At 40.8% G+C, this 17,872-nt stretch overlaps 1 protein-coding gene across 1 annotated transcript; it reads left to right on the top strand.

Annotated features, from left to right (window-relative positions):
* Window positions 1–479: 479 nt before the first annotated feature.
* On the top strand, window positions 480–17,446 carry LOC115048951 (tricarboxylate transport protein, mitochondrial). Its single transcript, XM_029510833.1, has 9 exons — window positions 480–828; window positions 8,988–9,095; window positions 9,722–9,821; window positions 13,616–13,754; window positions 14,089–14,173; window positions 14,338–14,442; window positions 14,710–14,825; window positions 14,957–15,030; window positions 15,632–17,446. Exons 1-9 carry the CDS (start codon window positions 717–719, stop codon window positions 15,744–15,746), a joined length of 954 nt encoding a protein of 317 aa, XP_029366693.1. The 5' UTR covers window positions 480–716; the 3' UTR covers window positions 15,747–17,446.
* Window positions 17,447–17,872: the final 426 nt, after the last annotated feature.

Below are 17,872 nucleotides of genomic sequence, written 5' to 3'. Positions count from 1 at the left end.
TTATAGATGTTAACGTGATTCATGCTGGAGCTTTGCTTTTATTTGCAGGCTGTGATCCAGCCGGCCGGACCTGATGGATGGTTTCTGGTTTGAGTACCTGTGAGCGCCGCCGCCTCTTTGTTTGGAGAAGGGTGCGGTTTGGACCTTTCACCGCTCTCTGTTGGAGAAAAGCAGCTTTTATTCCGCCTCTCCAGGTTGCTTTTTTTATGTTAATACGGCCATAAAAAGAGACCGCCCCGCCCTTCTCTCTCACGGTCGTCCATACCCGCAGTGTGACCCCCCCCCCCCCCCCCTGACCGGAGAACACACCTCAGGTCCGGCTTCACGCACAAATCACCACAAAGCTCCGCGCGGCAGCAGGACACGAGCCGTCCGTCCGCCCCTCCCCGCTTCCGGTTTGCTTGGCTCTCTTACGCACGACTGTCGTGACACAGGGTTGCCATAGTTACAAATTACAGCCGCTGGATCACAACAGGCGAGAGGATCACAACTTCCCAGACAATCCCCAAGTCCGCCCGGTGTCTCCGTGCACGGAGGGACCGTCACCCGAGGCTGCAGCCGGCCGCACGTTCGTGTGTTGCGCGCCCCGCTCTCCCTGATTTCCCTGTACATTTATTTAAAAAAGAAAAAGAAAGAAAACACTGGCAGCTGCGTGCTTGAGGACAGCCCTCAGTCGTCAGGACGCTTTTCTTTAGACAGATTTCTTTGTGGGAGTTATGCAGCATCAAGGCTCGTTCATCAGCGCTTTTCCCAGACCGAGGTGTCTGGCTGCGGCGGCGCCGGCGGGCAAAGCGAAACTAACTCACCCAGGAAAGGCAATTCTGGCAGGTAAGTTCATCTCAAAGTGTCGCAGAGAAAAGTGAGAAGAGTTTAGCTACAGATAGGCTCCTTTGTACAGTTAGTATATTTCCGGCAGGCTGTTTGTCCTCTGCAGCTTCTCTCAGAAGCGAAAAGTGTGACACAAACATCGGTGAACTGCTGTCACTATCTTAGCCTCCTTATGCATGCTGTAATTTGGAGGAAATTTATGAGAGAGAGAGAGAAACATGTTTGTTCAAAACCGTTAAAACTTTAAAAAAAAAAAAAGTAAACAGCTGTACCAACAACAGTTTATCTCTTAATGATTTTTTTGTCATACCATTTTGTTTAGTTCCTAGGATCAGAACAAACGATGCCCCCCCCCCAAACCTTTGACATTTTTGAGCTAAAAGCTAAAAGATATTGACCAAAAAAAAAAGTCATCTCCATTTTCCGCAACCATCTTGACCTTTGACCTTTGCTGCAAAAGAGAAATGGTCTCCAGAGTTGTGTGTCCAAGGGCAGGACAGACAGCTCTGTCTTCTTCTGCCGTCCTGATCGGATTTTTCCTGCTCTGCTGGTCTGATTTTTATCGCCCTGATCGAGAGAGCACCCACAGTTCACTTAATGCCATGAGAGCACAGTGACACCGAGACACAAATATGTCACTCTTGCAAGGTCTTAGGTATGTGCAGGGTGATGAGACAATGTGACCGAGCTGTTGATCATGATCATCCTTAACAAATATTTTCTCCCTTAAATGGAAAAAAAAAATGCGTCCAGTTTTGATTGAGAAGTCATGACAAAGTTCAGGAAAAATGAAATGTATTTCCAGATGAACCAGCCTGATTGTGGCTCTGCCCTCTGAAACTGTGACAGCACCAGAAAAGCATTATGAATTGAATCAGCATTGGTTTATTTCAGGGCTGCAACCGGTAATTATTTCAGCGGTGAGTCTGTTGATTAGCACTGGAACGACGAGTTGAACAAGCATGACATTACAAAATGTCAAAATATTGAGAAACGGCCAAAACCAAAAATCTACAATGACTACTGCTAACACCAAAACTACTGTAATTGTACAATTAATATTATTATGATACGGAGGAATAAACAGCATCCTTGGCCAAAATCTGTAACTAGCAAGGGTTTGGCATCTTTAATTGATGAATGATCATTGATTATTGATTGATTGTGTCGGCACTACTTCAGTCATGTTTATTTGACTCATCGCCGTGATTAATCAGAGTATTCCTGCTGAGGTTCAGAAACCTCATTCATCTTCCCTGATGCCTCCTCCCAACCCTAACTCCCTAACCCCCCAGTGATGATGTTGGCGATGCGGTTGATGAAACGCTCTCTGAGGGGCTCCCGTCTTGAGGCCACATGCTGGTATTTAGCAGCACTCTGTTGATTTGGGCCACACACCCTGGCAAAAGTAGCATGTTGAATAATTTATTCTTTTGATGGGTTCTAGTCAAGGTTTATTTTCATTATTCCTGTTGGCTCTAAATTATTCCAACACATGTCAAATGAAATTATTAAGTGCTAATTTTTATTTATTTTTTATTTTTTGCAAATGCTTAAATAGATTTCTATTAACATCTTCATGCCCCTTTGAATTCAAGTTTAGCAGTTACTGACTGATTATTGACACCACTGTTATATTGTATGTTGGAAACACGACATTACATTCAATATGACAAAACGTTAGCATGCAGCAGTAATCAAACGCAGCATGAACAGGGAAAAGATATTATCCAAAAATGCTCCATATCCACAGGAATTTTGGCTTCCAGTGTTTGGCTGCTATAGTCAAATTATTTTTCAAATTATTATTCATATCATTATTATTCATATAATTATCAAATTATCCTAGAAGTCGGTATGCAGTATGCAGTTCGCTGCATGCCTTATTATCAAAAGAGGCTGCTGAGTAAACAGTGGAGCTGACGATTTTGTGGTGTGATTAGAAGTAGAGGAGGAGAAAAAGGAGATACAACCCTGTCAGATGCCGAGACCTTTCCCTTCCCCCATCGGTCCCATACAGACTGATTGACTGGATATGGCCCAGTATTGCTCCCTGTTCCCTTCACTGTGAAGCGTGGCTCGTCTCAAGCCGGCCTGTCCTGTTTTGCCACAGCGATTACACTCAGCGAGCACACACTGACTCCTATCATCCTCACTGTAAAGAAACTATTGATTTCTTTCTTTGTCTTTTAGGGGTTTCCCAGAACATCACTGGGATGACTCAGCGGCAGATAGAGTGCCTCTCTTAGCCTGACCCCAGATGCTGACCGTTAAAATCCATAGCTGAACGCAATCTGGATACAAGCTGCAATCACTTAGCTATACTTTCCTGGTTCTGCTTTAGATTTATTTGTTATGGTCTGCAGTACATGGACATGGAGAGAGCAAGTCACTCGTACAAGCCTGAAGGTTTGTAAGTAGACAAAGCAAGAAGCAGAAGGTCATAGCTTAATGTATTAGAGACCCCACATAGATAGTGGTCTGGGAGGAGGGGTTTCCAAAGCCATTTCCAAAGCTTTTAAAGGCCTTTGAGCTCTTTTTGATGCCGTTGGTTAGTTCAAGCCTTCTCTCAACAGCCACTGGTGGCGGAGAGTGTTTTATCTGTGAGAGAGCAGTCTGAATGGGTCTCTGGTCCTGATTTGGTGGCTGTTGTGCATTTACACACTGCTATGGCTTTCAGCAGCAGGAGAGGGGAAGTGGACAGGGAGAATTTCCCATATATATATATATATATATATATATATATATATCATGATTTCATGATTATGCAGATTTTCCACATAGAGAATCTTGCCATTTTGCCACTTCTCCCATTCTTACTCCTGCCCCCCCGCCTTTCTCTCCAGCCTCAGGGTAGCCAGTTAGTTTTTGTGAGTGGCTGTCTCTTCTCAGGCTCAGAGGGCTCGTCAAACTAGAGCTTACTCCGTATTTCCTCACATCGCAGGCAAGGCACACAGTCCACTCCCATGCACTATTTCTGCTGCTCGCAGACCCCGAGTACCAGGAGGGAAGATAATAAATCACAGTCCACTCCAGCCTTCCTCTGTGTAACTGCAAATCTGCTAAATGTTGTTGCAATAGAGCCACGGACATACAAGCAAGCAGCAATGTGGGAATCCATTGGAGTATTTTATTTTGAATAAATGCGTAAGATAATCAGAATCAGCATGTTTTTGCTGTACAAGTGTGGCTCATTTAAAGTAATAAAGAAGTAAAAACCCGGCCGTGACCTGGAAACAGACAAGCAGTAGAAGATGAATGAATATGAATTAATGAATGAACAGTAAAGCAGGCAAATAAAATAATAAGCTGAAACACACAAAAATGCTCTGTAGAACCGAGGAGAACTGCAGAGTCCGGAGACTGGCTTCATCTGTGTTACTGCCCGATTTAATTATGTGATCCATTGATACTGATTATTGTTACTAACTGCATGATCATTTAAAAAAGCTACGTGGGATTTGAAATCAGACTAAAGATATGTTCTGCATGGTAGACTCAGCTGCCACATGAACTTAAATTGCCATGTTTGAATTAATTGGTTGTCAATCAAAATTCAATTAAATCTTTAATAATTCAGAGCTTCAGCTCAGCTTCAGAGAGCCTGGCAGCCTCGTTGGCATCTGCACAGGCTGTTAAAACCACCTGTTTTTTGTAAATCAGTGTACAATCTGTGTGCTGCAAGGTCTGAAACAGTTAAAACAGTTTCCATGTAAAATTAATCAACATCTTTCCTGTAATTAAGTATCAGCACAGCATTAGGGAGTGTTGTTTAGGACAGAGGAAGCCTGAAAGGCCAGACGTCAGATGAATAATTCTTTTCATGTTTCTCAGGAGGCAAACAGAAATATTATGGCTCTATTAATAGAACACCTCATGTTTGAAGTCCTCATCAATCCTCTGGCTATGTTCTCCACTTGGACTGAAGAAATGGACAGAATAACATCTTTCCTTCAGAGAGCTTCAAGTGAGAGATAATATCAAAATAAGGAACATCTGGATAAATAATAGAAAATCTCTCTGCAGTTGATGAAAATACACATAGAAATGCACAATGTTGACACTTTTGTCACTGGCTTTATTGTTTGAACTGTACAAGAATCTTAATTTCAGGTTTTCTTGCTTTAGTAAAGCAAGCTACAGCTACTCAAGAAAGCCGCATGCTAAAGCATCTGGAATAAGCCGCTTGTTGTGTCGCTGGTATGTTTAGGACCTGCCACATTCAGAGACCGTGTTGAACTTGTCAGGTTTTCTTTTGAAAACTGAAGTTTCTGATTCAACCAGATGTGTTGGGTGCTCATTAGACTCACTGAAGGAGGCAGGATCTCTGTTCCTCCCTGTCAGCTGGCTGTTAGTGACTGTCGATTTGTTTGTGTGCATCTTGCTGTCATGAATATGTATGTAAATGTGTCCATGTATGCCGTGGGGCTGATCAAATATTTTGATCATAAATGAACAGTTTCAGGCATTTTCATGGTTTTTCTGCTCCCCTTTGGTTTTCACAAGGCGGTTTTGAGACATTTTGACATTGTGATGTACTATTTCCTGGCATCTGATAGACTAAATGATCAATTGCATAAATTAGAAAATCGCCAGAAGAATAATCAGCAATACATAAACCAACAACTATTTTGTAACATCTCCATCCGTAGTTATTTTTCATAGCTGAGACCCCCAAGGCGTTATGTCACTGAGGTTATAGACAGTGTGCTTAATTATGCAGTTTGGAAGAAGCCCTTTCCTTTTTTGATATCGCCCTGCTCAAAAAGTCAGGCCATTTAAGATCCAAGTAAAATGAAATGTAAAATTTATCAGCAAGGCATCACATATGGATGTAATTTCCAGGTGTCTGCGTACTTTTGGCCAGACAGACAGCAATATAAGCTGGAGCTTAGCTGTGGAGACTGAAGGTGTTGATGAAGTTGTAAATCTTCCATGTCTGTCAGAACAACCAGTGTGTGGCTGATTTATTGAACTGCTGCTTAGTTTATGGAAGCTTTGAGTTGTTAAGAGACAGAGGAAACAAGTAATGCACCATGTTACTTCAGTGGCAGTTTCCATTTCTTTTGGTGTAATACTAAGTGTCAGGTATCCATGTATGCATTGATTTTATGACAGTGCAGAGAGGAGTGGTTTGGGGCTATGTTTGGTTAGAGGAAGGAAGGTGTTACTGAGAGAAAAATTGGGAACGCAAGAGGAGAGCGAGCCTCTGAAGATGAAGATTAATGGCCATTTCTCTAATGGAACCTGTGTTTGGCAGTGACACAGGAGTCATTTAGGGTGTCATATCAGCGTGTGTGTGTGTGTGTGTGTAAACGTGCGTGTATTAGACGTAGACTGCAAAAAGACCTGAAAGATGAACAGTCTGGTTCTCCTGCACAGGCAGAGTGTGTCAGATGAGGATTGATCATGTGTTTGTATCTGTTGCTGAGTTACTGCTGGTTGCTTTTCACATGCACAAAACCAAACCACAGATGAATGAAGTTTATTGTTTCTTCTTCTCTGAGACACTGACCCATTGATCCTGGATCACGGCGGCTGGCATGGAGCATGTGATTTGTGTTACGTCTGTTACTTACTATTCTACCAGGATTAGAGGAATTACAGCTAATTGGCCTGATGGTTAAAGTTCATATGTGTGTGTGTGATCACATGAATGTCGAGATTTAGCTGAGTGGTGCTCACAATTATTAACAGTGGTAATCAGGTGACTCCAAGTGAAATCCATGATGGGCTTATAAGAGCATAATTATTGTTCCAATCATCACAGAATGAACTCACTATTAGTGAGCTAAAGTTAACTGTGTAATTGTGGTTTAATGTTAGACAAAAATAACACAATATTATTTCTCATATATATACCATCTGCAGTGCCATATAAATGCTGCCATATAAACTCAGGCAATTTAGAGTGACTTAACCTTCACGTGTGTCTTTGGCTGTGGGAGGACGCTGGATTACCCAGAACAAACCCTCGCAGGCACAAGGAGGAATGCAAACTCTGCATTTGCATCTGGGAATTGAACCCAAGACTTTCTTGCTTTGAGCTTGCTATGTTCCCTGTCAAAGATGAATCACAAAATTTCCATATTGGAACAATCGAAATGACTAACAATATTAAAAATGTGCACACTTTTAATCAAAAGCTTTTGTCTCTAATGGGTTTCCCTCATTAAATCAGCTTAACTCATGTGTCACCTGAAGTTTATTGTTTCTTCCTCACTATGACTCATCTCTTCATTAATCCATGGTCCAAGCCATGGTTGGTTTTGTGCATGTGAAAACCAACCAGGAGTCACTCACAGGCAGCAGCAACTCAGCAACAGATGCAAACACATGATCATAGGTGTCAGAGTCTTTCTGCTTCCGCAGAAACAAAGTGTGAGTTATGCAAAAATGGCTACACCCAAATATCCAGGAAGATAACTGTGCGTGGAAACTTTTCATATTTACTTTGCCCTCCAGTGCCCTCCACTAACAGCCCTTCCCTGCACACTGTGCGCTGAATATATCATTATCTTAAGTTGGGCTAATGCTACAAGGTGCCAGGGAGATAAAAGTCATGATGGGAGCCACAGCAGTGACATGCAAGACGTGCCAAACTGCAGAGCTTAGTAACATTTATGTATATCGATGGGTGGAATACTGATATGAGCCAGAATGCACTTAGGATATTAAAATAAAAGTCTTTGCAGATGCTTATTAATATCTCATCAAAACATGAAAATTCCCTCAAACTGAGAAAATCATAACCACTTCCTGCTGAACTTTTCTTGAGACTGATGTGGGCTCATCTTATTTGAAAATAATTTCAGCTTTCTGATTTGTCAGAAAAACATTCCTCAAAATTAACAACATGCCCATGTGTGTATGGGTGTGTGTGTTCATCATCTTTGCAAAGTGTTCCTTTGTGGGTATCTGTGTCATTTAGTTATTGGAAGGTCTTGGCCAGAGTAATGGAGCCGTTCCCTTCAGGCTGGCCAGATAATTAAATTAATGTCATTGTTCTAGCTGCCCCCACCTCTTCCACCCTCATGACTCATCTTTGTTTTGCATCAGCTTCAGGACACTTGTCCTTACAGACTCATCAGCTGCGGTGAGATCCAAGCTGAAGCATTCAACAGTAAAAGTACAGATACTCCAGATACTCCTTGTCAAATGTTACTCCAATACAACTAAAAGTAGCTTTGTCAAAATATTAAGTAAAAGTACAAAAGTATTTGCTTAAAAAATGACTTAAGTAAATAATGACAAAATACCTCAGCAAATACAGGAAAGGAAAGGAGCTTTATTGTCATCATACAATGCGCTGATGCGATTCTGCTACAGACATGTTTATAGCTCAAAAATACCTTCAGTCAAAGAGAGAATGCAAGAGGTGCGGTCACGATGTATTCTGTAGAATGAGCCGATTTCTATGGAGAAATAATCCAGGTAGGGTGAGGATTATATATAACGTGGCCATATTCTTACCTGGAACATGCACAAAAGTGTGGGTGTTACATAAGAATAAATAAAGTACAATTAAAAACAATGAAGGAGTAATATTGGACTAGCACAAAACTAATGAGTAACGAGAGCATCAATAGAAATGTAGTGGAGTAAAAAGTACAATATTTGTCCTTCCAATGTTTAGTGAACTGAAAGTAAAAGTATCCCCCCCAAAAATAATACTCAAATAAAATACAGATACTCAAAAACTACTTAAGTACAGTACTAAAGTAAATTTACTTCGTTACTGTCCACCCCGTTCAGCAGTTATTGAATCTTTCAGGCACTGACTTTATCTCTTGATTTTTATTTTATTTTATTTTTTTTCCGTGCCGTCATTCCTCAGGCAGTGCAGTTACTGTGCAGCTTCGCTGTGCTAGTTGATTCATCTTTTCCAGATCGTTACTCTCTCTTGCACAGCAGCAAAGCTTTTAATGTTTATGGAAGGGAAGCCATTTGTGGAGTCACTGTAATGATCCATGATGTAATGGCAACACCCTGGTCATCGTATGGGGGAAAGGGAATAGAATTGGGGCAGGCCTACTGCGATATGTCAAAATAATTTCAAAAAGGATGACTGCTCTGTCTCAACTTAGTTTACTGGTTCAGTCTGAGTCACTTGTGTTGTTTATACAAATGACTATCTACTCTGGATTCCTGTTTTTCAGGTGGAATTGCAGGAGGCATTGAGATCTGCATCACGTTCCCCACAGAGTATGTCAAGACCCAGTTACAGCTGGATGAAAAGGCCAATCCGCCTAAATACAGAGGAATAGGTGAATATGATAGCTGTCTGTCTGTCTGTCTGTCTGTCTGTCTTCCTCCCTCCCCGAGGAGCTCATTATCTCATTATACCCATCATCCCCAGGTACATTAAAAAAGCTGGCAGGCTGTCACTTTGTTTGTTTGTATGACTCAGAGCAGACCACTGAACATATACACATCCATCATTCATGCATAACACACAGACAGACAAGTTGGCAGGAGCTCTAACGATGGGAGACCAGAGTAATGAGTGCTCCAGACAGCTGTTGCCTTTCTTGGGCAGTTTGTGTGTTTGGCCTGCACAACATGAATTACTGCAGCTACCTCCAACAGCCACGAGCTGAAGAGAAACAACAAACATTTAGGGGGAAATTAGCCTGTTGTTCAGTTTACCCATGTGATGCTTGATTGGAGTAACATGCAGTTTTATTTTGTTGCTTTTCTTTAAAATTTTAAAACTGACACAGTACTAAATAAATAGATTACCAAGAATAAAAACAATAAAATACTTTTGTAGTACATTGATTATGCTGTTTAGAAGATGTACCAGTAGATTTCTACTTATATTGAATATGAAAACAGCTAAATGTTTCAAATATTCAGACATTCTGTAATGTGTTTGTGTTTGCCCCTCCAGGTGACTGCGTAAAACAGACCGTACAGAGTCATGGTGTCAAAGGACTGTACAGAGGACTCAGCTCATTGCTGTATGGCTCCATACCCAAATCTGCTGTCAGGTAAATAACAAGTACGGTTCACGACTGTTGGATAAAATATGACCTGTGTAAAGTTAAAAAGCAGATAAAGATAAGTTAATCGCAGGACTTGTCTCACTAATATATAATATATAATTCATCGCTTGTGTTGACATTCACAAACCCACAATTAGGGCTGGGCCATAAAACGCTAACGATAATTATAGCGAAATAACTTTTCCTCGATAGAAATATAAGACATGATGGATAGAACTCATTCCATCCATGTTTTGACTGACAACACGAACAGCCAATGATAATGAGAAAAACGCCATGCCGAACCAATCACGCAGCTGGAATAGAGTTACAGCCACGTCAGGCTAGGCTGACACACACGTAGAGAGAGTAGGTGATGCAGCCAGCTTAAACGTAAGCACACTGGTCAGAATTTAGACTTTTCAATTTTGTATTATCTATTTTGTTTTTTTTGTTGTTTTTTTTTTTTTTTTGCAATTGACCAAAGAATTGAGTTGTTGATCTGTTTGTGTCCTCCTGTAACACTTGAAGCTTCTGACTGGTCAGAATTAAGATTTTAGTTTATTATATAATCATTTTATTTATTTGAAATACAGTTCTACAAGGTCTGTGGTACATTTCATACGTTTCACTTCTGACAGAAAATAAATAATATTTAAACCAATATTAAACCCCAGCCCTACCCACAATATCTTTTTGCCTCCTCCTCCTTGTGTCTGAATATTTTTTATATCTTATGGTGATATTCTACTAATAGAACAATGTGTATATTTCCAGAAAGGTCTGGATTAAAATGAACACTTCTTAGTCATTGAGATCATCTACCTGGAACCACCAACTCACACAGTCCAATTATTCTAGTCCATTACCCACAATCCAAGGCATAAATGCCACCCTAGGCTCCAGTGTAATCATTTTATTCTTTCACAGAAATGGCATTTATTTTCAGACAAGTGTGTACACACACACAAATCGGTCCCTTTTACTGTCACAGTTTCTGTTTTCCTTTTAATTCTTTCACGCCTTCCTTCTGTTCTTTCTTTGCGCGTGTGCATGAGTGTGTGTGCGCGCGTGTGTGCCTCATGCTTGCGGGTCGAGCCTGTCTGTCGAACAGAGAGACAGGGCCAGCCAGGCAGAGCAAAGATGTCACTCAAACTCATGCAGGGCATCAATAGGAGTACAGAGGGAGACTCGTGCTGGCCTTGGGTGTGAACAGATTTCTGTCCACTGTTTGTGAGTTCGTGTACGAGCCTGTCAGTCACACTCAAACTGCCTTTCAAGAATCTCAGCGGGTCATTTCTGCTCTGTAGACCTTTCTCTGTGGAAATATGACACAGTGGAGTACAAAGATTTAAGCAAAGTCGTCGTCAGAAACGTATAGCATCCACTCTCCACATATATTCAGACTGAGTTATTTAGGCCGGTGGTTCATAAACATTTCATCCGTCACCAAAGTCGTGCCAGCTTCTGAGACATCGCATCGGTTATGACTTGTTCAACCGATACGTTTTTTTTATTTGAACGTTTTCTATACGAGAGCCATGAAGATTGAAATTAAACCAGATTTGAGAAGGAAGAAAAAAAAAAGCTAAGATTGGAGACAAATTAGAAGAGAAGCATGATTTTGCAGAGCAGAAATAATTGTTTTCTGTTTTTTTTTTATTATTTTATTCATATGTGATATTTTTTTTGGCGATGCTAAACCCAGGAGTGGAAACCAGTCAACGAGGGACTATAACAGAAGATGAATAGGTCATTAAAAAATTTAACCTGACGGAGAGTTTGAGTGCTTTTAAGGTTGGAGCCGTTAGTTTTGATCTATATAGAACATTTTGGCACATTTCCATCAACCACCACTTTCGTTTGTTCGATTTGTTATATATTGATTTGTTCCTTTTCCATTATCCTACCCTCCCCCCTACTTCCTATCACCCCTTTGCCTCTTCAGCTCTCTTTCTTTCTCCCCCATTCCATTAACTAATTGCCTGTGGACCTTCATGTGCCGTACAACCGGCTGTCCTGGAGGGTTGTCAGGGAGGAATGAGAGGGACACTAAAGAGCCTTTTTGACCTTTCCTCGCCCAAATCACACAAATCTACATCCCTCTGTCCAACCTCCTTTGTGTTGCTCTTCTTTCCCACCCATTCTCATCTCTTTGTCTCTGCTTCACCTCCTCCTTTGACCAGCAGACTTGACCTTGTAGAGAGGCTCGCTAATGAAGATTGGGCAGCTCTCTGCTGTCCAGCATGACTCATCTCTGGCTGTGGCCTGTCGGCCAAAAACACAATGTGTGATGCTCTCTCAATGTAAAGTTTAGTTTGCTTGTTAAATGGATGTGCGGAATACGAAGAGGAAATTGGAAAAGGAGCAAAGCAGACAGAGCCATTTCTCTCTCAAGCATTTTTTAATGATTCGCATTTGTTCACAAGATTAGTAAATAAGTGAACGCCTATCTCAGCGCAGTTCTAGCATGCTGCATTTTTTCTTTTAGTTTTCACTTTCTCAATATCTGTTTGCAGTCAGGAATTGATGTCTATAAAGACAGAGCCAAATAGATTTATTCCTGCTCAGCGATGGGAGTCAGTTTATTGGGAGGTGTCTGTCTTTCAAAGCAAACTAAATGTGTGTGGAGATAGAGACAGAGGAACAGATGTGGAAGGTTAATGAGGGGAAGAAAAATTTTCGTTAAACAGGCAGATGGAGAAGAAATCTAAAATCCCACGAGCCGAATATTTGAGTTGAATTTAACAAATTCTTTTCCAAAACCTTCACTGATGGCAAGTGAAATGGTTCGAGCAAGACTGTGTGAACAGAAAGCATCTATCAAAGCAAGTAGCTGTCCTCCTCCAGCCCTTTCTGCTAAACACACTAAGCAGCGTCCTGCCTTCACCAACAATTCAATTCCATCTATAAATAACCTTTCTTGTTAGGGACTCGCTGACAAAACATTTACTGATTAAAGAGACAAAGTGCACCTCTCTCTGTCTCTCTCTGTCTCTCTCTGTCTCTCTCTGTCTCTCTCTGTCTCTCTCTCTCTGTCTCTCTCTCTCTCTCTCTCTCTCTCTCTCTCTCTCTCTCTTTCTCTCTCTCGCTCTCTCGCTCTCTCGCTCTCTCTCTCTGTCTCTCTGGACTGTCTTCGATGGCAGCTATTGCTGCTCAATTCTCAGTTGCTGAGAATCTGTGCATTTATTGGTGCATCTTTAATAAGGGTGGAGGAAGGACAATAAAGAAAAGGCCTTAAGCATATTCTGCACTTTCAGCAGTTTCTCTCCACTAAAAATTTGAGATAGAAGCAAGTTTTTTGCCTTGAGGTGCATCCTTGCTTCTACTTTTATTTGTACTCAGTGAGACATGGAGAGGAAACTAGTTTCATATTTTCTTCTGCTGCCTGATTTCTGCTGATAGGAGCAGCATAATCATCCTTTATGTGCCAAAGGTCTAGTGATAATGGCTCGATATACATAAGCTCATTATATGTCCCTGGAGTTTCAGCATCTGTTTGTTTTTTATTCATTTGTTAACATCAGACTTCATATTAAATACAGGCATTAAACTGAATATCATGTTGGGTGATTAAAACAGAATTATTCCAGCTGCAGAGAGGTTTACTTTCTCAGTTTTAAGCCAATACAAAAGGTTTTAGATGTTACTTTCACTTTGCAATGTTGTAGACTGAGCTTTAAAAGAGCTGTTTTACAGAGCTGCACCTGAAATTACTGTTATTTTCTCAGTTTGCTACAGGTTTGGACCTGCCAGTGAATTTTCCCATAGCTCCACGCTGACTTTATTCTCCTCCTCAGGTTTGGGGTGTTTGAGTTCCTCAGTAACTATGCGAAGGATGAGACTGGCCGGCTGGACAGCACCAGAGGACTTCTGTGTGGACTTGGAGCCGGGGTGATGGAGGCAGTTTTGGTGGTTTGTCCCATGGAAACTGTCAAGGTAGCCTACTGACTGAGCTGTGATCAGATTTTGGATTTTAGGTGCTTGATTTTTAGTGTCATGCACACCAAATGTCTTCCATTGTAGGCTGTTGTGTTTCCAAGTTTAACCTGTGACAAGCCAAACTTAAAAACGCAACTACACATAATAAACCTTTAGCGTTTTTCATTTTTATTAAGAGTTAAACTGATTAAAGCATACATTTGGAAACAAGGCCAAAGACTTCATGCCTTTATCAGTTGTGGATCCCTTCACCATTCTCATGTCATTAATTGTTTACGATGATGATGAATATGACGATGTTCATATTGTATTTTTTTTTTTATCTTCCAAGGTTAAATTCATTCATGACCAGACTTCAGCAAATCCTAAATACAAGGGTTTCTTCCATGGAGTCAGAGAGATCATTAGAGAGAAAGGTAAAGAGCAGCTTCAGTGTACGTGATTCAGCTGACATCTAGTGCTCAGACAGGGCAGACCAGCTGAATGTGGAGTGTTAAATATACTGTGAGGTCCTTTATTTGAAATAAATAAATAAATAAAGGGGGAGGATGAATTTATACCTACGCTTTTGCCTGAACAGGATTAAGAGGGACATACCAAGGTCTCACTGCCACTGTCCTCAAACAAGGTTCCAACCAGGCCATTCGCTTCTTTGTGATGACTTCTCTCAAAAACTGGTATAAAGGTTGGTCAACACGAGGCTGCACGCTGTATGCACTGTTTTTTATTAGAATAAGAATGAAGACGTAATACAAAGAGATTAGTACACAGCCGTCTAACCACTTGTATTAGTTTAGCATAGGAACTGGAACACATCTATTTTCTGTGCTTGCAAATTGCCACACTATTTTACGAAGTATCCACCCTTTTTATTTATTACTGACCAGTTTTCCACTGAAGGATATCCTCACTTCTCACACTTACTGAGTCTTCTCTTAATTCCCTTCATTAGGTGATAATCCCAACAAAGCTGTCCATCCCTTGGTGACTGGCGCCTTTGGGGCCATAGCAGGAGCAGCCAGTGTATTTGGAAACACCCCGCTGGACGTCATCAAGACTCGAATGCAGGTACATAACATGAAGAAGGCTAAAAAGCACATTTTCACAGTTTGGCTTCTTCATTGTGTTTTTTGCTAATGTCCTAATTTGAACTCAAACAAGGCCTGCTGCTGACAATGCTTTTTCTTTTCTTTCCAAAGGGCCTGGAGGCACATAAATATAAGAGCACACTAGACTGTGCCGTGAAGATCCTCAGATATGAAGGCTTGGCAGCGTGAGTAACCCTAACCTTAACCCATTCACTTTGTTTGGTTTGACGTCACAGCATACTGGTGCCTTCATGAATCACAAGCCATCATTACTCTCAGCTCACAAGTCATGCTGGTAACATTGACTGAGCAGCACCTGGTTTTCTTTTTTTTTTTGAAGAAGAAGAAGAAACTAGGAGCCAGATCAAAAAATGGACTGCGCTGAGGCGTAAGCATCATGATTTGCACGAGTGAGCTGCGCAATATGCACTGTTTTAGCGCCTTATATACAAATTTCTGCTAATAATATGCCGGCACTAACATGCCCACAGAGTTTGGCAGCTGAGCCAAACACTTTCTTTTATTTTGACTCTATTGCTAAAACCACAGGGCCTGGCAACAGGTTTCTGCAAATGATTTAATTCTCATTTAGATGAAAAAGTGGTTGTATCCAAATTTGTCCATCAACAGCATCATGTGAATACTCACCAAGGATGATTTTATTTTTTTTATCCAAATGATGTTAATGACTTTTTTTTCTCGACTTGTGTCATCTATAATCTACGATGAATTGACCTTTTCCCTGAACACTTCTATCCTCTGTGTGCTCTGTCTTTGCATCTGTAGTTTCTATAAGGGGACAGTGCCTCGCCTGGGCCGTGTGTGTCTGGATGTGGCCATAGTTTTCATCATCTATGAGGAGGTGGTGAAAGTCCTGAATGCAGTGTGGAAGACAGACTGAGCCGCTAAACGTCCGGTGAAGTCGGCAGCTTCTTACGTCCCAGGTGTTAGACACAGATCTGAGTTCAGCTGACCTCTTGTGTATCATGAAACCAGTTTTTGAGGGCTAGCGGCTTAGATCAGTGTCTGACGCTCACAGGAGGTTAAAGAGCTTGTGGACAGGGGCTGCAAAGAAGAAAGAAAGCCTGACAGAGGACGAGCAGTGTTACTAAGGATGGATGCTAATCATCAAAACAGCTGACAAGGCCAAGAGTCAACTTCACAAAGTGGGTTTACAAAGTGAGTCAACTAAAAAAGATTATTCATATCACAGACAGATACCTCACCATCTGTGTAAACCTGCTTTGTAAGTGAAGAATATAGTTTCACATCATCACAGTTGTTTTACTGATGTTGACTGTCTCCTCATGTGCCTAGTATGGTTTTTAACCCAGAGGACCCAGACTGCAGCTGGTTGCAGTTTACTTTCAAATAAACTGTAGGAACTTCCATAACCAAGCCTTTCATAGAATTATTTTACAATTATTTTTATACCGTGTAGATTCTATTTTACTTTATTACCAGCATTATAGTTTTATTGTAAAATATGATAAATTTTATGTCTGTGCCAATTCCCAGACCTGTTGTACCATTAAGTCAGAAGATCTCTATATGTCCAATGAGAATAAGAGAAGAGCAAATATTATCCTGATTTACAATGTGACATTTTTTATAAATGTTTTTATTGCTCGAGATTATTTTGAAACTGTTTGCTGTTTATTTGTGCCACTTTTCAGGGTTTTTTTCTCTTTGTGATACAAAAAGGTTTTCAAGTTCTAAAAGTTTTTGAAGTATTACACTAAATATAAATGAATTGAGACCACAGAGTCATGCACAAAGTATCCTCTGACATCTTCTTGCCTTTGAGTGGAAGCATAATGTTCATCAGGTTATATTTTGAGGGTCCCTGGAATACTGTAGGTTCCCACAACTATAACTTTGTCAAACAGTCTCTGTGATTCTTTCTCTCAATATATGTTTCCTACTCTAAGTGCTGAGAGTTGGGACTCTAATTAGTCTCTGGATACATCTGAGATAGTTCATTGGAAAGTAAAAAAGAATAATAATTCTTTTGCTAAACATAATTATGTGTATTTATTTAGATTATTCTTTGGTGAAATCTTGAGTTTGTGGGGAGACAGTGCTTCTTTTGATGTGAAGGGAGCATGCACCAAAAAAACTGTGAATCACTGTGAAATCCATTTCCTGTTGTGTTGCATTGCCACTTTCCATTCAGGTTTGTTTTTACCTCTTGGCCATGTGCCTTTTGCTATGGTATTTTTGGTTAAATGCTCCTTCAGAAATATCCTCATCTATCAAACTCTTTAATCGTCAAAGCGGAAATTTGACATTTCTGTCATTCAGTCAATTTGTTTCCATTGTGACAAAAATCCTTCCTTGTGTCATCATCAGTGATGTGAAAATGTATTTATAACCGTAATGATTGTAGTGAAATTACACTCACTTTCTTTTAAAAGGCTTTTTCTGTTGGCTTATGTTCCAAACTGAAAGTAGCAGTGTTGTAGAAAATCAATGTAATCCAAGGCTGTGTGTAAATGTGAGTGTGTGTGTGTGTGTGTGTGTGTGTGTGTGTGTGTGTGTGTGTGTGTGTGTGTAGTTCTTTATGATGATTCTTGTGCAATTAATACAGCCCATGTCTGTTGTTTGTGCTCACGGTAAAGTCCTATGTTGTGAGAGGGGATTTCAAACCTCATTAAAAACAAAGATCTGAGACCTTACAGATGCAGACGTTGTTTTTATGCTCCCTCTCTTGTCCGTCTGTTGCTCTTTGTTTTTAGTCACAACAGGTCATGCTGGGAGAGGATGGCGCCATGCAGCAATGGATTGTGGTTTATGAGTTAAAAAGTTTCAGTTTACCTGGAGAGAAAAGAAGAAATTCCAGCGTTCATGGTGAGCTTAACGATAAGACTCAAGCACAAACACAAGACAAAATTTGGTGTTAAGCAATGGGGGGAGCTGTGGTCCGACACTTAAACACATCTGCGATCATCTCTCCTTTCTGCCGTCTCTCTTACGTTCACACACCCGTGATGAGAGAGGCCTCCCCTCTCCTCGCATTTGCACAAC

Source organism: Echeneis naucrates, chromosome 9 (genome assembly GCF_900963305.1).
Source record: "Echeneis naucrates chromosome 9, fEcheNa1.1, whole genome shotgun sequence".
NCBI classification, from domain to species: domain Eukaryota; kingdom Metazoa; phylum Chordata; class Actinopteri; order Carangiformes; family Echeneidae; genus Echeneis; species Echeneis naucrates.
Note: the sequence above shows the minus strand (reverse complement) of the source record. Positions and strands in the feature narration are given on the sequence as shown.

Bases quoted from the DNA above. Each gene is read 5' to 3' on its own strand.
- LOC115048951 (XM_029510833.1), top strand. From the start codon at position 717: ATGCAGCATCAAGGCTCGTTCATCAGCGCTTTTCCCAGACCGAGGTGT. The intron at 13,755-14,088 runs GTAGCCTACTGA...TTATCTTCCAAG, and splicing joins GTCCCATGGAAACTGTCAAG to GTTAAATTCATTCATGACCA. The intron at 15,031-15,631 runs GTGAGTAACCCT...TTGCATCTGTAG, and splicing joins AGATATGAAGGCTTGGCAGC to TTTCTATAAGGGGACAGTGC.